Source organism: Anguilla anguilla, chromosome 3 (assembly GCF_013347855.1).
Source record: "Anguilla anguilla isolate fAngAng1 chromosome 3, fAngAng1.pri, whole genome shotgun sequence".
Lineage (NCBI taxonomy): Eukaryota > Metazoa > Chordata > Actinopteri > Anguilliformes > Anguillidae > Anguilla > Anguilla anguilla.
The window spans coordinates 69,608,393-69,630,988 of record NC_049203.1 but is presented as its reverse complement, the minus strand read 5'-3'; the positions used below and the strand labels follow the sequence as shown (position 1 = coordinate 69,630,988).

The 22,596-nt window shown below is 50.9% G+C and overlaps 1 protein-coding gene across 1 annotated transcript in view; it reads left to right on the top strand.

Moving 5' to 3' along the window:
* Positions 1-355: 355 nt before the first annotated feature.
* Positions 356-22,596, top strand: part of pdia5 (protein disulfide isomerase family A, member 5) — a gene marked incomplete at its 5' end in the record, with an annotated part of 52,158 nt that continues 29,917 nt past the window's right edge. Inside the window, 6 exons of the mRNA XM_035409463.1 lie at positions 356-447; positions 9,589-9,672; positions 9,780-9,825; positions 14,425-14,517; positions 17,838-17,898; positions 19,379-19,446. Of these exons, the coding sequence (XP_035265354.1) occupies positions 356-447; positions 9,589-9,672; positions 9,780-9,825; positions 14,425-14,517; positions 17,838-17,898; positions 19,379-19,446 (444 nt within the window). The remainder of the gene's footprint in view (positions 448-9,588; positions 9,673-9,779; positions 9,826-14,424; positions 14,518-17,837; positions 17,899-19,378; positions 19,447-22,596) is intronic.

Genomic DNA, 22,596 nt, shown 5'->3' with positions numbered 1-22,596 from the left:
GGGGGGGCCACAGCTTACAAAAAAAATTCAGTTTTTTATTTGTTTATTTCTTTTTTTTAAAAAGGGGGGCCCAGAGCAATAATCTTTCAGGGGGCCCATAATTCTTAGCTATGCCACTGAACCTGTGTCATGTGACCATGGACTGACCAATGAGAGCCTTTTTAAGGGCACCTAGAGGTGTTACTCAGGAAATAGAAAAACCCAGAGATTGCATGTGGTTGCAGTAACTTTGTTTTCTGGGAACACTGGATTTAGTTAAACCCCACCACCCCCGGTCCGATTTAAATGAACTCCGCGGTGCTCAGTACCCAGGTGTGTAAACTGACGGCCTGCTGTGGGTCCCTGTGTGTGTGCGGCAGGCTCGTCGGGGGACGGGCAGCTGAAGCTCCTGTCGGAGGTGGCGCAGGCCGTGAAGGGGCAGGGCACCATCGCCTGGGTCAACTGCGGGTAAGCCTGGCACTGCCCCGAGAGGCGAACCACTGCTTCATCACGCTACGCCACCGCTGTGTGTGTGTGTGTGTGTGTGTGGTGTGTGGTGTGTGTGCGTGCGTGTGCGCGTGCGAGCGTGCGTGTGTGCGTGCGCGTGTGTGTGTGCGTGCGTGCGTGCTTACTTGTGTGTGCGTGTGTGTGTGTGTGCGTGCGTGCTTACTTGTGTGTGCTTGTGGGTGTGTGCATGTGTACGTGTGAGTGTATACACGCATTGGTTGTGTGTATGTACATGTGATTATGTGCGTGCGTGCTTGTGTGTGTGTGTGTACGCGCGCGCGCGTCTGTATGCGTGTACACACACCTTCAGAAGAAAGGGTTCCAAAAGGCTCCTCTGTCTCCAGAGAGGATACCTGTCGAGTTCAAGGGTTCTTTGTCAGACAAATCTGGGAGCTGTCACACTTTCACACCCACCATAGAGGTTCCATAAAGAACTAGAAAGGGTTCCCCTATGGAGACAAGCCAGCGAACCTTTTTTCCCTGAGAGTGTGTGGGTGTGGATGCATGCGTGGGCATTCATATAAGATTAAGGAATTTATGCTTTTCTCTGATGCCCTGGCCTGTGTGCCCTGCTACAGATTTTTTCATCCTTTTTAAATCAGTTCAGAAAGAACCACTGTCCCGGAGCAGAGAAGAATGTCATTTTCTCGAACCTCCCTTGGGGTGTGACTTTTTCCTGCTTCACTCCATTGATGCACTGAATTAAAAAACCATCGATCTTCCATTTGCAAATACCGAGCATCTCTTAACAGACTCTGAGCTGTGTGGGCTCAGCTGAAAAGCTTGACTCGGCCTAAAAGTAAATCAGCACTTTTTCAGATAGATTTAATCTTACATTTTCATACAACATGCCACTATCTGTAGTATATTTTCTCAGTATTGCTCAGGTTTATGTTAATAAGGTGTTCATTTGCTACCATAGACAATGTGTGTCTGTTTATCTCAGTTACACAGGAATCAGCCAGGTACACCCAGGCCGTACACTGGATGGGAATATGCTAATCTGCGCACATGGTAAATGGTAAATGGACTGCATTTATATAGCGCTTTTATCCAAAGCGCTTTACAATTGAGGCCTTTCATTCGCCAGAGCAGTTAGAGGTTAGGGGTTAGGTGTCTTGCTCAAGGACACTTCGACATGCCCAGGGCGGGGTTTGAACCGGCAACCCTCCGACTGCCAGACAATCGGTCTTACCTCCTGAGCTATATCGCCCACATAAACCATAAGCTCCCACAGAAGCCTTTAGGAGTAGTTAAGTCCATTAAAATAAATCAGTTATTTACTTTTTTTTTCAAAGGGTTAATATTCACCATGCAGGTACCTTGAGAGGTGGATCCCATTAAAAAAGGTGTGAAGTGAATTTGCAATGCAAGTTTTTATTTAATATTGGGAGGGGAACTTTGACAGGCTGACGTTTGTTGGTAAGCTGGCCAACAAAGTAGAAGAGGGCATATCTCTGTCCTCCCATTGGTCTGTCAATTTGTCATTTCTGCACGAAGGTGGTCTGTGGTCTCTGGCACGACCAGATCCACAAGGATGCGAAGAAAATTGACACAAATACTGTCCCTTCCTGTTCTCTTGAACCCTATGGATTTTCGGTGTGAAAGGTCAGAGAGGCCCCAGATGTATGATTTGATTTATTCAAACTCAGCAAGTTCGACAAAGATTTTTATGTGAGTTGACAAAGATCTTGCCCTCCCTCAGAATCCTATCGATTTCCTGATTGCAGGGTCACTGAGGATCCATACAGATTTTTCAGATTTGCAGTCACTTGCAACATGGAAATAATTGAGATTTTGCACAGACATTGTCTTAATGGGTAGATATACAAAGAAGCCAAATTTGCTCTTTTTAAAAAAAATCTCTGATAAACGGTGGGTGCAGAAAGTACTTGTCCCTTCGAACAGTTTTCACATTTTTGTTCCTTTAGATCTGTAAGTGAGAGCACGTAAAAAGGAATGAATATTTCCAGTCCGTATTGATGTGTGCGTGGGGGGTGTGTGGATGTGGGGGGTTGTGGGTTTCGGGGGGGGGGGGGGGTGGATAGGTGTGTTGCTTTCTTCTCTGCACCTGGGGAATGTGTGTGATGTGCAGGATGGCTTTTAGAAACACACTTGTTCTGAATGCATTGGAATGACAGCAGTACTTCACCAGATTCCATCCATTATTTCTCTTTCCCCCGACGCCACATTTGCGATGCATAGTTTTTCACGGTTGAGGGCACGAGGCAAAGAAATGCATTGTGGGAGATTGCTATGCCCAGGTCTCAAGGTAAAATGACAACCATGGTGGTTTAACCACTGTAGATCCTGGTTAAAAGTTTCAATTCTTTTTTGTTAGTTTTAATTCTGTAACACTTTAGAATATAGTGTAGCGGCTATCAAAGTTGTCATTTTAACGTTAACTAGATGGTCACTGTAGATCCTGATAAGTTTAAATGTGTTTGTTTTGTTTCTGTAACACTTAAGAATATGGTGCTGATATTAATGGTGAAACACACTTTAATGCCTGTTTAATACTTAAGAAAGCCAGTGGTTGATTTAAAGTCCATTAGTAAATGTTGGCAAACATTTTTACTAACATTCATTAATTAAAAATGCTTGTAATGTATTATTAAATATGTATGGTGTACCTTTTTATAATTGCTTTAATACTTTTTTATAAAAGTACTGGAGGGAGTGTTGCCCGAGTTCCTTGGTACTTTTAACTTCAGCTATGATCCATGCCTGTTCCTGGTAGCAATGATGTCATATGATGTCAGTGATGTCATATGATGTCAATGTAATGTAATGATGCTGTGTGCTCTTAATTCCGATCTCCCTTTTTACACTTTTCATCGATCTCTTATTTTCTCAGTCCTGTCTCATATTCTGTTCTATTGGGTACAGTGTGTACTGGTCCCCCCCCAGAGACTCCCTGTAGTGAATGTTTCCAGTCTGGATGCTACAGCGATATTCATGTTGCGTCTTATTTGCGGTCGCAGTGACACTTAAACCCCAGCTCCGCTCGTAGGTGCCGGGGGGGTCACTGCTGGGGGGTCACTGCAGTGGGAGGGTGACTGCTGGGGAGGTCACTGCTGAGGAGGTCACTGCAGTGGGGGGGGGGGGTCACTGCGGGGGGTCAGTGCTGGGGAGGTCACTGCAGTGGGAGGGTGACTGCTGGGGAGGTCACTGCAGTGGGGGGGGGGGGGGGTCACTCCTGGGGAGGTCACTGCAGTGGGGGGGGGGTGGTCATTGCAGTGGGCTGTCTACCTGCGCACCTCTCCCAGGTGCCCTTGCGGCGTAGCTGTCAGAGTGGTAAAGATGACTCTGTTTCAAAGATGTTCCACTACAATCCTTAATGCTATGTAGAAGCTCCACCCCAGAAGTTCCAAACCCTTTTTTCCTCTGTTGTTGTTTTTTTTTTGTGGCTTTCTCTTTCCTTTTGTGTTCTCATTCCTACCTGTCAGTCCAAAGCCGCCCCAGACTCCTTTATAGCTCTGAAAAGAGGAGGAATAAAACGATAAAGAGGAGAGATTTCCAGTCCTTTTCTGACCGCCTTGTGCTTCACTGTCCTGGGAAAACCATCAGAAAGCATAAAATGGCTCCTCTTCAGCTTTAGTGAAAATGACTGTGAGGGTGAAGGCCTGCTCTTCAGCAGGTGATGGAATAAGGCGAGAATTAATCTTTTATTTTATTGCAAGCGCATCACAAGCAGGGTAATGCATGTGAATATGGGCTTAAAATGCAAAAATGCCAAACTGGACAGTCAGCAGTTTCCTGCAAAAAAAGCTATGAGGCAATTATATTCTTTCTTTTTTAAAGGAGAGGCTGTGTGTGTGCGTGCGTGCGTGTCTGTGTCTGTCTGAGTGTGTGTCTGTGTCTGTGTGTGTGTGTGTGCGCATGTCTGTGTGTCTGTCTATGTGTGTACGTGTGTGTGTCCGTGTGTGTCTGTGCATCTGTGTGTGCATGCGTGCGTCTGTGTGTGTGTGCGTGCGTGTGTGTATGTGTGCATGTGTGTGTGTGTACGTGTGCATGCGTGCGTCTGTGTGTGCGTGCGTCTCTGTGTGTGTATGTGTGCATGCGTGTTTGTGTACGTGTGCATGTGTGTGTGTGTACGTGTGCATGCGTGTGTGTGTACGTGTGTGTCTGTGCATCTGTGTGTGCATGCGTGCGTCTGTGTGTGTGTGCGTGCGTGTGTGTATGTGTGCATGTGTGTGTGTGTACGTGTGCATGCGTGTGTGTGTACGTGTGCATGCGTGTGTGTGTACGTGTGCATGCGTGTTTGTGTACGTGTGCATGCGTGTGTGTGTACGTGTGCATGCGTGCGTCTGTGTGTGCGTGCGTCTCTGTGTGTGTACGTGTGCATGCGTGTGTGTGTACGTGTGCATGCGTGCGTCTGTGTGTGCATGCGTCTCTGTGTGTGTACGTGTGCATGCGCGTGCACATATGCACACTGACTTGCTGATGTTTCTTTACGCGCTGAGCTGCTTCAGCTGCTTTATTATGGCACAGAGCAGCGCTGCTGCTTCCTTTATCCAGCGAGGCTGCAGCCGTCACATCCAGGGGCGAGAGCCAAAACAGAGCTTCAGGAACGCTGAAGAGAAACTATCCCATGAGTCTGTGTGAGCAACGAGCCGCGAGGGCCTGTCCCATCTGCCGCAGAGAGAGAGAGAGAGAGAGAGAGAGAGAGAGAGAGAGAGAGAGAGAGAGAGAGAGAGAGAGAGAGAGAGAGAGAGAGAGAGAGAGAGAGAGAGAGAGAGAGAGAGCGAGAGAGCGAGAGAGAGAGAGAGAGAGAGAGAGAGAGAGAGAGAGAGAGAGAGAGAGAGAGAGAGAGAGAGAGAGAGAGAGAGAGAGAGAGAGAGAGAGAGAGAGAGAGAGAGAGAGAGAGAGAGAGAGAGAGAGAGAGAGAGAGCGATCTCATTGCGCTTCTCCCCGGAGGTCAGAGGTCAGGAGCGGGAGACAGCCCACGGCGGGGTCTCCTTACCGCCAAAATGCCACCGGGCAGAGAGTTTATAATTTAACGGCTCCTCGCTGGAGACTTCAGGGAGAAATTCATCAGTAGTTTTGTGAAATGAACCATAACTTGAGAACTTAGAGAAAGGCCCCAACAATCCCGGGTGGCTGTTTCCGGTGGGATCGCGTTTCTGTGACGCACCGTGGCTGAGCGGTGGACTGGGCTTTTATTGAACTGTCGGGAGGGTCAGGCACGGAGATGTGGTGACTGATTGGAGAAGATTATGGCCTGGCAGCCCCCCCGGTATGTGTGAAACGGAGCCACAGGCCTGGGCCTGAGTTCTGCTTCAGTGCGCTTGATTAGGAGTCAGTCACTCCTTCATACTCCAGAGCCCAGCACTGGGCCTCGCTGTCACGGTTACCTCCATCTAGCTGTCACGGTTACCCTCGTCTGGCTGTCACGGTTACCCTCGTCTGGCTGTCACGGTTACCCTCGTCTGGCTGTCACGGTTACCCTCGTCTGGCTGTCACGGTTACCTCCGTCTGGCTGTCACGGTTACCTCCGTCTGGCTGTCACAGTTACCTCCGTCTCGCTGTCACGGTTACCTCCGTCTGGCTGTCACGGTTACCTCCATCTCGCTGTCACGGTTACCTCCGTCTGGCTGTCACGGTTACCTCCGTCTCGCTGTCACGGTTACCTCCGTCTGGCTGGACTGGCTTCGGATAAGGAGGCACAGCGTTCACAAGCGTTGGGTCGAGTGTGGCAAGGGTTCTCCTCTGTACACGCGTGTCTAGGACATACTATAAATCAGGGGTGTCCGGTCTTATCCGAAAAGGGCTGGTGTGGGTACAGGTTTCTGTTTTAGCCCTAAGACACCTCATTCCACTAACTGACTAACTGTGGTCTTCAATCAAGACCTTGGTACGTAGAACCAGGTGTCTTAGTGCTGGACTCAGACAGAAGCCTGCACCCACACCGGCCCTTTCTGGATACGACTGGACCCCCACTGATGTAGGGCATCAAAACCGCATTCAAAATGACCGGTTCAAAATTATTACTGCATTATTACTGCATGCATTGTGTCAGCATGTTATGACATTGGCCATGAGATGTCGCGACCGGTTATGGCAGGTGTTACATCATGCCTACGACAGAATCGTATAGGTTTTATGGGACATAGTTAAAGAAAGGTATGGCCCAGTTTTAGATACCATCACGCTCCTGCTGTCTGGGTAGGGTTTTTGCATTTGTGAAGCTGGCAGCAGTATAAAGCCTAATTTACACTCGTAACAGGCTGTGGCCTGTGGATCAGCGGACCGAGTGCGTTTGCAGATTACGGAGCCTTCCGCTGCAGCGGCGACAGTTTCCGCGCGGGGTTTGCGTCTCGCGTCTCGCGCTCGCTCTGCGACGCCAAACGAAGCTTCGCCGCTAGCCGGAGGCTAACTGGTTCCAATGCGCTGGATCTCCATTACGGAGTGAGATTCGGTGTGGAAGGGAGTGGGGAGGGGGGAGGGCAAACCGAGGACACCTGCGTGAAAGTTTCCACGGTAACGGGGCCACCTGCCCGGCGGTGTTGGGTACACTCTGAGCCGAAAGCGGCACCTGAGGGGGCTGCACCCCTCCTGGCATTAAGGGCCAATAAGAGGTCCTCCTGAGCGGTTAGCTCGGCTGGCCCACGTCTCGCACCGGTGGCTTTTACAGCTTCTGCGATCCCGCTGCCTCCCACACCCCTCGATCTGGGGGGGGGGGGCGTCAGTCCATGTCTGCACCTGCTCTGCCACCCCCCCCCCCCATCCCCCCCACCCCTGCTCCGCAGACTCCCCCTGGCGCAGAGAATTAATTGAGTTCTCACCTCTCTGTCTGGGCTCACCTTGGGGCGCGGTGTGTGATGGCTGTGAGCATGCTGGCTATCGCACGCTGTCTCGCAGAGGAGGGCTCTGATTGGTTCAAACGGGGGGGGGGGCACAAGGCGGAGAAACCCATACCTGCTGTGTGTGTCGGAGAACCTCTCCAAACGACACTCTGGTCTGCCGAGATGTCGCGCTGTGCAGCCGAGTCCTCCGACGCAGGAACTCTCAGTGACAGGAACTTCACTTTGGTGACAGGAACTTCACTTCACCCTTCAAGGCATAAGATCACAAGTATGTGATTAGAGTGGCTTTTAACTGAACACTCTAATGATGATGTCACAATCGCTGCTGGCGACTGAAAGCAGCGGAGTTCTAGAACACCGACTTTAGAATTTTGCAAAAAATTCAACCCTTCGTGCATTCTGAAGGGCCGAAACCACAACAGTTTTAAACTGGGAGCAGGAGGGAAGGGTTAGGGTTAGGGTTAGGGTTAGAGCAGGACTCCTCCTTCCAGGAGGGAAGGCGTAGCGTTTACACTCCTCAGAAATGTCTGTGTTCCCTTGGCGCAGCATACTGTGATCTGATTGGGGGCGCCTAGGTCAGGTGCCTCAATGTTCAGCTACTGGATATTGCAAACATGAAGTCTGGGACCAGACAGTACAGCAGAAAGCAGCTGCTCATGTTTGTGTTTTTTAAGAGAGAGAGAGAGATACACCTTATTGAACCCTGTGGGGTAGTTTGTCCTCCATTTAACCCATCGTAGCTACTCAGGAGCAGTGGGCAGCCACAGTGCAGCGCCCGGGGACCAACTCCAGCTCTGAGGCCAGTGCCTTTGTCAAGGGCAACACCCATCTCCACGTCTCCGCTCAGCACAGCTGATGTGAACACTGGGCGACGGTCTCCAGGTGAAAGATGACCTTTCTCACCTGCAGTTAAGCGTTTCAGTTGTAGCAGTCTGTCATATCAACCCCCCCCCCCCCCGTGGGGGAGGGGGCACAGCGCTGGTGACAGTGTCTGGTTTTATCTGAGCGGACAGAGAGGGCATCTTTCACCACCGGGGCAGTACAGGCTCCGGCCTCCATAATTGAATTCCCTCTTTTGGATTTCCATTAGCGGACGGCTTTAGCTCTCCTCCGAGTCGATCCCCCCCCCCAGGCCATTCCCCCCCTCCCCCGGGGGTTTTGCCTTCATATTTGAATGCTCTGCTCATTACCACTCCAGGGGCAGGGAGCTGCAGTGCTGGAGACAGAAAGGGTGAACCCGGGAAAGATGATTAGCATTCGGTTTTTTTGCCTAGAAATTTTATATTAGCATGTTTTGGAAATGAGCGAAGAACATTTAGAAGTTTTTTTTTTTTCTTATCTAAATTTTAATACACATACATTGCTTTGGCAATAAGGTGAATAATGTGGTTTTCTCATTTCTACCGTATTAGCATCGCTTGCTTGACTCCATCTTAAGGTTTTGCAAAAATTAAAGTTCATTAGTTGATATTTATGTTTTTTATTTCTAACTCAAGAGAATTTTTATTTTAATTTCATGGCTTAGGAGCAGGTCAGTGAGCTAATCTAGGAAGCGGCTCACAGCTCTACGCTATACTTACAGAAGGGTATTTATATTTGGGTAAAATAAACTGAAAGCATCTGATTTTCTTTCTTCTTTTCCCCATGCAGATGCACACTTTACTTTTTTTAAAGGTATTCATGAGGAAAGTTGTCATGATTATTGTTCTAAACAGCTCAGTGCTGTGGCAGGTATTGGCTCTTGATATTTGTTTGAAGAGCTTGGCAGTCCAAAGCCCAGCAGACTGCTAACTCACTGCCACTGGGTTTCACAGCTCAAGGCCTGGGCATTACCACTGTCTGCACGTGGGTCAGAAAGGGCAGCGATCGCACCGGTGGGAATACTTATGGGCCTGCGGACTGGAACATGGCCGGGGGGAAGGGGGGGGCGGAGCGATGGAGGGTTTCTGTGGAGGCAGAGTTGAGCTGAACGGGACGTCTCAGGTGACATTAACCTTCAGGTGGGCTGAACAGGTACGGGTCATCCATTCTGGACCCTCTTAGGCGAACGTGAGAACAGGACGGGTTGCCAGGTTTATGAGAAAGAAAGCGGATTCCTCCTGCATTAGCTTCACTGCCATAATCTGTCATAAGACGTAATCCCCCCCCCCACCACCCCCCCCCCCCCATCCCCACATCAAAATAAGTCACTGAATTTCTGAAGATCGTTCTGTACCTCAGGGTTTTCCGACAGCTTCTGCCGTGTGAAACGTCGTTTAAAAGTTGTGGCCCTGTCTGTTTCTGTTGCCCTCAGGGATTCGGAAGGACGAAAATTATGCAAGAAAATGAAAGTGGACCCGGGTTCGAAAAAAGGCGGGCTGGAGATCCTGCATTATAAGTAAGTGGATTAACCGGCTGGCCTTAAACGGCCCGAGTCGCGGCTTCGCGGAGGCCTGATGAATATGCCGCGTTCGTATCTCCTATAACTGCTGCCTCTCTTCCCAGGGACGGAACCTTCCACACCGAATACGACAGACCGTCAACATTTAAGGTAATTTCTGAAAATTGGAACGTTTTCTGCAAATTCAGTTTTTTTTCCACTCCCCCCCAAATAGCAGAAGATGCACTGGGAAGCAAAAATAACTATCCACACCCCATAAATCTAATGATTTTCATACCGTTTTTCCCCCGCTTTCGCCTGGTACTTTTTTTTATTTAAATGAATTTTTATGTTGAATACAGATTTACTCCTTTGTCCTGCGGGTGATTGCAGCGAAATCTTTTTTGAAATTCAGCGTGTGTGTGTGCGCGTAAATTGTGAGTATCACAGTGCATCAGGTTTCCAGGCGAGCGCCCTGTTGGCTAAAAATTATGTGTATTTCACACGGTTTTGAAATTCTCCCTAATTTCGCCTGTGGGGAGGGACTTTCAGCAGGACATCCTGGTGAACAGCAACCGTTCGATATTTGAATGTTAACGAACTAACCGAAACACGGCCGGTTTGTGAAAAAGCTTTAACGTTTGCGTGTCATGGTTTATGGATGGACGTAACCACAGCATGAATTATGTCAGTGACGTGAGGATTTGTTTAGTTACCAAGCGCTGAATCAGTAAGACTTTTTGGGATATCTCGGTTTTCTAAGCTCGCGTTTCAGGCTCGACCACCCCGCTCCTGCAGATGTGCCGTTTCCTCGCGTCTCGCCGCGAGCTCGCTAATGTTCGCAAAGCGTTACGCAGTGCGCTCTAGAGCAGCGCCGTTTAAAACGTTTATTTTTTCGTGCGGATATTTCCTTTGTGCTATTTCCTGGTCATAGCTGGGTAACTGACCTCTCTTCCATGACGTTTCGCAGCACGTTAAGAGAACTGAGCTGAACCGAGTGAGGCTGTTAATAAGACTAAATTGTAATAAGGCTTAATTGTACTTTATAATTAAACGGAGCGCGTAAGTAAATGGCTTCTGAAATCGCAGTCAATGAGGAGAACTAATTCTGCCTGCCAGCACCGTGTCTCAATGTGGCCATGAATACTGACAGTGTGGGACATGTATGGTACAGTGTGGGGCACGTATACTACAGTGAATAATTACTGTTTAGGAATGTATACTGCAGTGAATACTGACTGATCTGCACTGCTGTACTTATATTACCTTTCGTTACATTTATTTAGCAGACACTTTTATCCAAAGCAACGTACAGCAGTGTTTTCCCCTCACCGAGAGTGATGTACGCTGCTGTTTTCACATTACTACATTACAGACTTAACAGACACTCCTCTTCAGAGCGACTTGCACAACTTGTTTTTGTATAGCATCCATTTTGACCGCTACATTATACCACACTGCCGGCTTTATTAAGTAATAAGTTGGTCAGCACTGCTCTGTTTTTTTCTTGAATGAATTAAAAGGGGCAAGTTGACCTTTTCATGCCACGTGTTTAAATGATGATGGGATTAGGATAAGTGAGATGTCTGATATGGTTTAACTTGTGTGTTTATGTGGCACCGGTCTCTTCTCTACGAGTGTGTGTTTGTGTGTGTTTGTGTGTGTTTGTGTGTGTTTGTGTGTGTTTATGTGGCACCGGTCTCTTCTCTACGAGTGTGTGTTTGTGTCGTCAGGCAGCTCTCAGACAGGCCTGGTGTGTGTTTTTCTCTCTGCTGAAAGTCTGCTTGTGCTGTCACAGCGAGCCGTGATTAAAAAGCCTGCGTAGCAGCCCTGGCCTTCTTCATCGTTTGCTTCTGGCTGATCTGTGAGTTTACGGTGGATATCCAGCGGGGGGGGGGGGAGGGAGGGGGGGGAGGGTGTGAGCGAGCGCTACGGGGCAAGCAGAGGGTTTATACTGCTTGCCGTCTGTCAGATGCTCGGACTTCCTGCTCGTTTTACAGCAGAGAGAGTGGAGCTCTTCCTGTTGTGTGTGTGTGTTTCCTCATCGCTGGGGTCAGTGTGGGGTAACTGCAGGACAGGTGGCACTGTGTGTTGAGTGCTGTGTGTGTGTGTGTGTGTTGAGCTGTGTGTGTGTTAAGTGCTGTGTGTTGAGTGCGTTGAGTTGTGTGTCAGCACTGTGTGTGTTGAGTTGTGTGTGAGCACTGTGTGTGCTGAGCGCTGTGTGTGTGTTGAGCTGTGTGTGTGTGTTAAGTGCTGTGTGTTGAGTGCGTTGAGTTGTGTGTGAGCACTGTGTGTGTTGAGTTGTGTGTGAGCACTGTGTGTGCTGAGCGCTGTGTGTGTGTTGAGCTGTGTGTGTGTGTTAAGTGCTGTGTGTTGAGTGTGTGTGTTGAGTGCGTTGAGTTGTGTGTGAGCACTGTGTGTGTTGAGTTTTGTGTGTTGAGCACTGTGACCCCTGCTCCTGTCTTCTGGAAGACTCCGCAGTCTGTTATAGAGGCCCTGGACCCCCGACACCAGATCAGAACACAGCCTCTGAGTACTCTGAGTACGCAATGCTGTAGTGCACGTGTGTGTGCGCCTGCGTATGCACGTATGTGTGTGTGTGCCTGTGTATGCACGTGTGTGTGTGTGCATGTGTGTGTAACTGTGTATGCACATGTGTGTACATGTGTGTGTGCGTGCGTGCCTGTGTACGTGTGTGTGTGTGTGCGTGCCTGTGTATGCACATGTTGTGTGTACGTGTGTGTGCGTGCCTGTGTACGTGTGTGTGTGTGTGCGTGCCTGTGTACGTGTGTGCGTGCCTGTGTATGCACGTGTGTGTGTGTAAGTGTGTGTGCGTGCATATGTGAACAACAGCAATCATTCAGTGAAATCCCCAGTACAGTACGTAGCGACATTACTCAGGCCTGGTTTTAATAATACGAGCGTAGACTGGATGATGAAAACAGGCAATCCAGCCCATCTGGGACTGTAATTTTGCCAAACATCTAGAGAAAATTTAATACCATGTCAAGCCCGATCATGAACACCCCAAGGGCCTGTGCTTGTAGTACGTGACCTTTATACAGTTATGGTTTCAGTTTCAGGGTTAGTCATACTGTAGTTTCTGGTGTGCAGGGGTTTTTCTGCTCTGCGCTCTGGTTAGGGAACTGGTCCGGTGATCGCTGTCAGCTCCCAATCTACAATCAGGTTGTCTGCACGTGTCACGATGTGTCACCGTGGAAACGGGTCCCGTCTTTAAAAGCGAGTTTTTCCCCTGAAAGCAGGCCTGGGGAAAACGTGTTTGGATTGCTGTGCCGTGCGCTCATAGGTCTGGCATGGGAAGCAGTTTGACTGGCGGTTGTGTGTTTTGTAAGGAGGTGTGTTTGTGTTCAGTCCGGTTAAGAAGTTCGGCTGATTCTCGGGCAGGACAGCCTGTTTCGGGGAGGGTCGGTCTCTGCAGTTGTGTAGTCATTACTCGTTATTCAGACTCCCTTTCTCTGGTTCAGTCATGCATATGCAGTAATCTTTCTGCTTCTGTCAGTCTAAATTAGGAAAAAAGGTGGTCCATGATAAGATGTGCCTTGATGTGAGTCATACAGAGTATAGCTCATGAGCATTTCAAACTCACACAAAAAAACACTTTCAGGCTTGGGCCCAAGACTCTTACAGCCATTTCAGTACATATACATGTAAATAGCAGTAATATGGGGACCCCAATATTATTATTCACACTGGAGTGTCAGCTGGAAGCAGCTGTGGTCAGATGAATCGTGCTTTTTGACACTAGTGATGGGTTAGTGTCAGAATTAGTGCACTTCACACCATACCATAAGTATGCTGGTGAATCCTTGATGTTATGGGGTTGTTCTGCACCTACTGATCCGTTAAGGTCAGTGGAATCACGAAGCAGGTACCCAGAATTTTTGGCCAAAAAACTGCCTACCCCCCCCCCCCTCCCCGACCAGGAAGCTCTCACTTTGCCACAAGTGGCTTCTCAGCAGATTTTCATCGTCCCAAGAGCACCTCAGAATCACTAAATGGTTTACACCCCTCAAAGTTACTGCTTAAGTGAATGGTCATCTCCATCTCCAGACTTGATCCTGATCAAATATATTCGCCAATCACCATAAAATGCCACAGAGGGGCGACTCTGTGGGAGACAATGTGCAGAAAGAGAAACGGGGCAATTTTCACACCTAGCTTTCTGTGAAATAAAATTACATTCTATGAAATAAAATTACTTACTAAAAATGGTTCTTTGAACTCTTTTCTGAGAACAAAATGATTTTTTTTTCATCATGTTGAGCATAAAATATAAAATATATCTCATTACCTGTGTTTATTTAATGAAGATTTCTGGCTCATCCTTATGAAGAATGCCAGTTATTCAGGAGTTGATTATGTGTATTAATCTGGCTCCATTTTTGCTTTTTTCCGCTCATGCTTCGAGCTCGGTGTTTTTCTTGAACTAACAGTGCACGGTTTTTTTGTTTGTATTTTTTGTAATAATTTTCTCACAATGGGTTCGGATGAAAAGCCTAATACTCCTCCACAAAGTGAGGCTCATTATACAATGACAATGAGTCCATGAAGGCTTTCAGTTCTGCCAAAGAAAACGCTCTGCCAAATGCAGAAGTGAAAAGTGAGAGCCAGGGGTGGAAGGTTTTTGTTTGTATCGCTCATTTTTCCTTCTCATGTGTTTCCTGTGCGGGGGAAGAGTGGTAACAAGCCTGATGAAAGAGTGAGTCCTCTCCTTTTTTTTAACTGTCTTTCTTTTTTTCCTGCGGGCAGTCCATGGTCGCCTTTCTGAAGGACCCGACCGGAGCGCCGCTGTGGGAGGAGAACCCGGGGGCCAAAGACGTCGCGCACATCGAAAGCGAGAAGGTGAGCTCGCCGCCGCCGGTCAAAATGGCTGCCTCCACCGGTGAGGTCCGGCGTCCCTCGGGCTGTCCCGCGTCCGCAGAGGGAGCGGGGAACGAGACGCCGGCCCGGACGCAGCTCGGCACAGACGCAGCTCGATACAGACGCAGCTGGGCACAGACGCAGCTCAGCACAGACGCAGCTCAGCACAGACGCAGCTCGGCACAGACGCAGCTCGGCACAGACGCAGCTAGGCACAGACGCAGCTCGGCACAGACGCAGCTCGGCACAGACGCAGCTAGGCACAGACGCAGCTCAGCTCAGCACAGCTCAGCACAGACGCAGCTCAGCTCAGCACAGCTCAGCACAGACGCAGCTCGGCACAGGCGCAGCTCGGCACAGGCGCAGCTCGGCACAGGCGCAGCTCGGCACAGACGCAGCTCGATACAGACGCAGCTCGATACAGACGCAGCTCGATACAGACGCAGCTCGGCACAGACGCAGCTAGGCACAGACGCAGCTCGGCACAGACGCAGCTCGGCACAGGCGCAGCTCGGCACAGGCGCAGCTCGGCACAGACGCAGCTCAGCACAGACGCAGCTCGGCACAGACGCGGCTCGGCACAGACGCAGCTCAGCACAGACGCGGCTCGGCACAGACGCGGCTCAGCACAGACGCAGCTCAGCACAGACGCAGCTCGGCACAGACGCGGCTCGGCACAGACGCAGCTCAGCACAGACGCAGCTCGGCACAGACGCGGCTCAGCACAGACGCAGCTCAGCACAGACGCAGCTAGGCACAGACGCAGCTCAGCACAGACGCAGCTCAGCACAGACGCAGCTCGGCACAGACGCAGCTCGGCACAGACGCAGCTCGGCACAGACGCAGCTCGATACAGACGCAGCTCGATACAGACGCAGCTCGGCACAGACGCAGCTCGGCACAGACGCAGCTCGGCACAGACGCAGCTCAGCACAGACGCAGCTCGGCACAGACGCAGCTCGGCACAGACGCAGCTCAGCACAGACGCAGCTCGATACAGACGCAGCTCAGCACAGACGCAGCTCAGCACAGACGCAGCTCGGACGGCTTCTCGCTTCAGCGCTAAAACGCCGCGGCGCGGCCCGACCGCGAGGTCTGAAGGTAGCCGTGGAAACGGTTCCCGCCGCTCTGTTCTGGCGCCCGCTGTGTTCGCGGTACGTCCGCGTAATCGCCGATAAGATCAGCCCAGGCCTCCTTTCAACCACGTTCAGAGAGAATATAGACATATTTTCCTCTCTGAGGATCGCTGCACCGATCTCTCTTTAATGTGCGCCTGGAGCTGAAAAATCCAGCAGTTTAACCTGTTCCCAGCGCACATGTGCAGGTTTAGATAGAGGTCCTGCTTGGGAAAAAGTCCTGTATATCTGAAAGTGGGCTGCTTGGAACACGCTGGATTGGCTCAATGGTCAAATTATAAAGTTTCTGTAAATGCATTATGCGTCCAAACAAATACTTTCCCTGGGTTCTATGATTTCATGAGCCATCACTGGCATCCTAAAAAAATCCACTGCTCATGAGAGTTGGATGTAAACCTGTACAAACTGACCAACTCTGAGTTGGATCTGCTCAGGTCTGAACATGGGAGGGGGGAGGGGAGGGGAGGGGAGGGGCGAGGGGTAAATGCACGAGCACAAAACAAACGCTCATCAGGAAAAAAAAAAACTCTAAAAACGGAACACATACACACTCAGCAGATTCACGGTCGCCGAATCAAAGCACGCTTTTGGACAGAAGAAGAACAGAGGAACACGACGGCTTTGGAACACGATGGCTCTGGAACACGACGGCTCTGGAATGCGCTGGAAGAGCTGAGGTGCTGTTTGTTTCTCATCTGTTCCCTGGCCATCGCGCCCTTGGGGCGGATACGCACGTGGAGTCAACGGCGAAATTTCAGGTGCAGGATACGGGGAGGCTCCGGAATAGCAGTGACACGCTTAGGAAAACAAACCAACAAAAACACGTCAAACCCACTGGGGACTGTGTTTTAGTCCCCTTGATCCGGCATATGGAGAGGCACTCTGCAGTCTGCCACTGCTCTACACACACAGAACCTAAGGAACACACTGAGAACCCGTGGAACACACTGAGAACCTGGGGAACACAATGAGAACCCATGAAACACACTGAGAACCCATGAAACACATTGAGAACCCGTGGAACACACTGAGAACCTGGGGAACACAATGAGAACCCTGGGGGAGAACACATGTAGAACCCAGACAACAGTGCCCTGTGTCGTGGGGACACCATTGCTGGGGTCACGGTTTCCCAACACCCACTTGTTTAATAGTGTGGAACCCCACCTGTAGGGGAACGCAGGCAGCCAGCATGGAGGTACCTGCTGAGCCATTTAACGGTGTCACAGTGCTATTAACTAGCGTGTTTTCCTAAGAGCGGCACTCACAGACTACCAAGGCCCACCAAACCCAGGCGGACATCAGTAATGCTGTGGAATATAAAACTATGAACGGGCGGGGTGGAGGGGGGGAGGGGGTGGAGGCGGAGGAGGCGGAGGGGGGGGGGCTCCAGGGGGAGAAAATCAATTGACAGTGGTTGGCCCCGGTGCTGGCCTTTAAACTCCATCAGCTGTGGATTTACTGAGGAAGCCAAGTCCTGCCTGAGCTCTGCACTGAGGGGAGAGCACAGGAGAGGCGTTAATTCAGTCTGTTTCAGGGGGAGAGAGTGTGTGTCTGTGTGTGTGTGTGTGCACGAGTGTGAGTGTGTGCACGAGTGTGAGTGTGCGTGAGTGCGTGTGTGTGTGTGTGTGCACGAGTGTGTGTGTGTGTGTGTGTGTGTGTGCGCGTGTGTGTGTGTGTGTGTGTGCACGAGTGTGAGTGTGCGTGAGTGCGTGCGTGTGTTGTGTGAATGCATTCATGCATGTGTTCTGTATGTATGCACACACACGCACTGTTCCGTACTCTGGACTCTGAAAGCTCTTACAGAAGAGAGAGAGGGAGAGGCAGGGAATAAAGAGAGAGGCTCACACAGCCACGCTCCTTTTCCCCAGGTGCATTCTGGGCTTTAGAGTGAAATCACTGCACAGCTGGAGTCCTTTGAGGTCATATGAGAGCAAAAACAGAGTGGATGTGAGATGTGTAAACTATTCTAAACTGGCAAGATGTGGATGTACATTGGAAATAAGGTTTTAATAAATGGTTTTTTTATTCTCTCTCCCTCTCACTTTCTCTCTCTCTCCCCCCTCTCTCTCCCTCTCTCCCTCCCTCTCTCTCCCCCCTCTCTCCCTCTCTCCCATCGCTCTCTCTCTCTCCCTCCCTCTCCCTCTCCCCCTCTCTCTCTCTCAGGACTTCAGGAAGCTGCTGAAGAGAGAGGAACGCCCTATCCTCATGATGTTTTACGCCCCGTGTAAGTCCCTGTCCCGTCCCCATCCTATCACCCCCTCCGCTCCCGCCCCTGCTCCCATCCCCGTCCCTGTTCCGCCATCGTCCCCGTCTCGTCACCACGCGCCCTCGGGTCCTGACCCGCGCCCGTGTTTAGGAGCGGCCCTCGCCCTGCTCTGGGGGAGCGGGGCTCGCCCGGGGGGCAGGAAAGCAGATTAACCCTCAGGTCCCACCGGCACGCTTCATACACCGCCAGCCGCCCGTCTCCAATCCCGCTCCCGCACGGCCTCCCAAAACAAGTCACGCCCTCAGCGCCGTTTAGAGCGTTCCTCAGGTTCCTCTCTCACAGCGCGTCTGCTCTTCGGAGCCATCGTCCCATAAGGCCGGAAAAGCCCCCTATCGATTACAGACCGACAGACCGCGTCGTAGTCCCCCTGAAAAAGGAGGGCGCTGCGGGTGGATGGAATAACCTGGGGGGGGGGGCTGTTCTGTTTTTGGATGCCCATTTTATTTATCACTTATTCATGAATGGTTGCTTAGTTGTTGTTTTTTTTTGGCTTTTGTTATGATTAAATCATGACGATAATAATAATGCATTATAATTAGTGTTTTTATCATTTCTCAGTGGAAAGGGTTTTTAGGGCGCATTATGTGACTGTGCTGTATAACGGTCATTATTATCATTACTGTTATTGTTGCTCTCACGCAGCTCCGTGTGAGAGTGGCCAGGGCCGACTCCCGCTGCGTTTAGGTTTCTCCGGGATGAAAGTGCCACGCCCCTCGCCGCGCCCGGGTTCGACAGCGAGACTTTCCGCTGAGAGCGCACTTCCCCAAGTTTCCTGCTTTTAAAACACACTTCTGCAAGTTACAAGTTTTGACTGGGGGAGGTGAACGGGGGACGTGGTCATGAATAACAGATTTAGAATCGGGGAATTCCAGCCAAGAAAAACGGGCTGGATTTTCTTTTGTACTGTCTGTTTTTTTTTTTTTTTTGCTCGCTGTTAATTTTGAAAGATTAATATTCCCTTTGTTCATAATGAAGATGGAATCAGCTGCAGCGGGGAAGGGTTATGTTTTTGCCGTAGGCTGCGGCTGCCCCCCCACCCCCCCCCCCCCCAGCACATCGAGGCCGTGCAGGTGTGTTGCCCCCCTCCCCTCGGGTGGTCATTAGCCAGCTAGCGTACGGCGTGCTCAGCCTTCACCCACGCCCTGGTCTGATTAAGTATTAGCGGCTAATTTCCCCAAATTGGGAAGAGGTCCATGAGCGCCCCCGGTGTTCGCCGGGAGAATTACGCCGTCTGTTCTCCTCTGAGTGTTTTTTTTTCTTCTTTCTCTAAGTAATGGAAGGGGAAGGAATTGATGAGCAGAAAAGGACGCTGGCAGTATCTGCAGATTGGTCTTTCTGCTGAACACCTCTTTGGTGTAATTGCTTTCTTCTTCTCCTTCCCTCCCTCCCCTCTCCTCTCCCTCTCTCTCATTCTCTCCGTGTCTCTCTCTCTCTCCAGGGTGTGGCGTGTGTAAGAGAATGCAGCCCGTTTTCCAGCAAGCGGCCACGGAATCCAAGGGTGAATACGTAAGTGAGGTCCCTGCCCTGGGGAGGGGGGGGGGGTACTGGGAGGGTTGGGGGGGGGGGCGGCGGGGTGGTTGGTGGTCTGGGACGGTTTGGGGTGGGGGGGCGCAGGGTGGTTGGCGGTCTGGGAGGGTTGGGGGGGGGGCGCGGGGTGGTTGGCAGTCTGGGAGGGTTGGGGGGGGGCGCGGGGTGGTTGGCGGTCTGGGAGGGTTTGGGGGGGGGGGGGCAGGTGAATTACACCCCTTCACTGGCTTTGTATGAGCAGCAGCAATTTACAGCCCAGTGACATCACAGAGCCCAGGTAATATAAGTGGCTGAAACGTGAACACACACCTGAGAATAAATAAATAAGCGTTCTCTCGCTCTCTCCTGTCCTCCCTCTCTCCACAGGACGCGAAACGCATTTTAATCTCAGGTCTGAATTGAGCCGTTTTAAAGACTCGTATCGAAGGTTATGAAGTAGCAGTACTGCTTGTCTTCGGTCATTTATATTAGAGAGGAACGTCCCTGGTGTCTGCAGCTTTTACAGTGTCTGCACTAGAAGTGTAACGTTCATATGGTTTGACTGGACTGTCCTATTCATGCACAAACACACTCGTGACACACACACGCACACAAACTGCAGACACGCATGCACACACACACGCACGCAGTGTCCCAGCTGTATTCTGGCTGCACTGTGTGCTCTTCAGAAGACTCCAGAGTTAACAGTGGACGGTGTTGCTGGGTGAACTGTATCACAGTTAAAAGAAATCTCAGCATTGACACAGAGGAAGGGCCCAGTGAAGACAGAGATTCAGACATAAGCAAGAAGACACATTCTCAGCTCTCACAAACTCACAAAGGAGTGCCAGAGATGCTATTGGGATAAAAAATGAAATAAAAAAGAGACCGTAGCTGCCAACAGACATCTAAAAGTGTTTGTTTTTTCCCTCCTCTAAGTAGCGAGTAAAATGGAGAGACTGGCTTTAATGTCTGAGCCCATATTAGCCGGATCTGAGCTCCGTCTCCCTGAAGCTCCCGTCGTCTCTGACAGCGAAGCGGGGGTCGCGCGTGCGGTAGGGGGGGGGTTACGCGCCTCTCGTTTGGGGGATTAGCATAATGCAGCGCCTAGCGCACGCGTGCTCGCCGCGGCGGGGGTTACCGGGGCGACCGGCGGTGTGTGTCCCCTCGCGGTGTTTCATTATCACCGGCGTGTGGGAACCCCCAACGGGACGGGGGGAATTTAAAGGGATTAAGCGAGGGGGGTGGGGGGGTGGGGGGGGTGGGGGGGTGGGGGGGGTGGGGGGGGTGGGGGGGGCGGGGGGGGGGGCGGGGGGCGGGGGATTGGTGCGCAGCGGTAAATCCTCCCCGCCTCCCCGTCTGTGCTCGTCCGGGATCCTCCTCCTCCCCCCCGGTGGGGCCCAGAGTGTTCTGGAAGTTTCTCTGATGGGGAGTGAAGAGCCTTTCAGGAGTGATGAAGAAAATGGAAGGCTGTGGAGGATCGCGGGCTTGGGGGGGTGAGGGGGGTGGGGGCAGGTGATCGAGGGCTTGGGCGGGTGGTGGTGGTGGGGGGGGGGGGCTTGGGGGTGAGGGGAGTGGCCTGGCGGGAGGAGCAGGGAGTGTTCACATTAAAGCAGAGAGGACCTGTTCCCTGGTGGGAGGAGCAGGGAGTGTTCACATTAAAGCAGAGAGGACCTGTTCCCTGGTGGGAGGAGCAGGGAGTGTTCACATTAAAGCAGAGAGGACCTGTTCCCTGGCGGGAGGAGCAGGGAGTGTTCACATTAAAGCAGAGAGGACCTGTTCCCTGGTGAGAGGAGCAGGGAGTGTTCACATTAAAGCAGAGAGGACCTGTTCCCTGGTGAGAGGAGCAGGGAGTGTTCACATTAAAGCAGAGAGGACCTGTTCCCTGGTGAGAGGAGCAGGGAGTGTTCACATTAAAGCAGAGAGGACCTGTTCCCTGGCGCTGGGGCTCAATGTTTCTTTGCTTTATGGCCTCCTTTAAGTGTGTAAGAGGCTCCCGGTCATGGTGCCACTGCAGCCCTCAGCCCTGAGTGTCTAAGGACCGCAGATACAGGCCCTGTGTCACGCAGCACTTAGGCTCTGCAGTCCTCGGGGTGTTTTTAGGACTCTGAAGGACGCGTATTTACCGAAGGGCTCTTGAGAAAGGAGCCCGGAGCCGCTTCCTGTGTTTACATTTCTGGCAGGAGGACGCGGCACCAGAATGCCCAAACGGTGGGCTGAGCATCTAATGCAGCAGCGAAGCGTTTATTATCAGACAAAAAACGCGAGAAGAGCCATCAAACCACTCATTTTCAGCTCTTAACGCTCTTTGAGTACACCGCGTGCGTACGCAGAGAGACCTGTATGTGCAATCTGGCTGCATTTCGCCTCTCATGTTGGATTGCAGTTGTAATGTTTCGGTTGTTCGGAGTGCCGTGATAAGACATTGTTCCAAGCAGGGTTGAGCAGAACTCTCCCATCTGGTGCAGTGCTACACTACCTCCTACGGACCAGAGTCCCCATCGACAGGACTCACAACAACCGGCTATGCCATTGATATTCAGACTCCCCTATTTCAGAGACCAGTATGGAGAATGAACTCTCCTATAGCAGAGACCTGTATGCAGAATGGACTCTATAGCAGAGACCAGTATGGAGAATGGACTCTATAGCAGAGACCAGTATGCAGAATGGACTCTATAGCAGAGACCAGTATGGAGAATGGACTCTATAGCGGAGACCAGTGTGCAGAATGGACTCTATAGCGGAGACCAGTATGGAGAATGGACTCTATAGCAGAGACCAGTATGGAGAATGGACTCTATAGCAGAGACCAGTATGGAGAATAGACTCTATAGCAGAGACCAGTATGGAGAATGGACTCTATAGCAGAGACCAGTATGCAGAATGGACTCTATAGCAGAGACCAGTATGCAGAATGGACTCTATAGCAGAGACCAGTATGGAGAATGGACTCTATAGCAGAGACCAGTATGGAGAATGGACTCTATAGCAGAGACCAGTATGGAGAATGGACTCTATAGCAGAGACCTGTATGGAGAATGGACTCTATAGCAGAGACCTGTATGGAGAATGGACTCTATAGCAGAGACCAGTATGGAGAATGGACTCTATAGCGGAGACCAGTATGGAGAATGGACTCTATAGCAG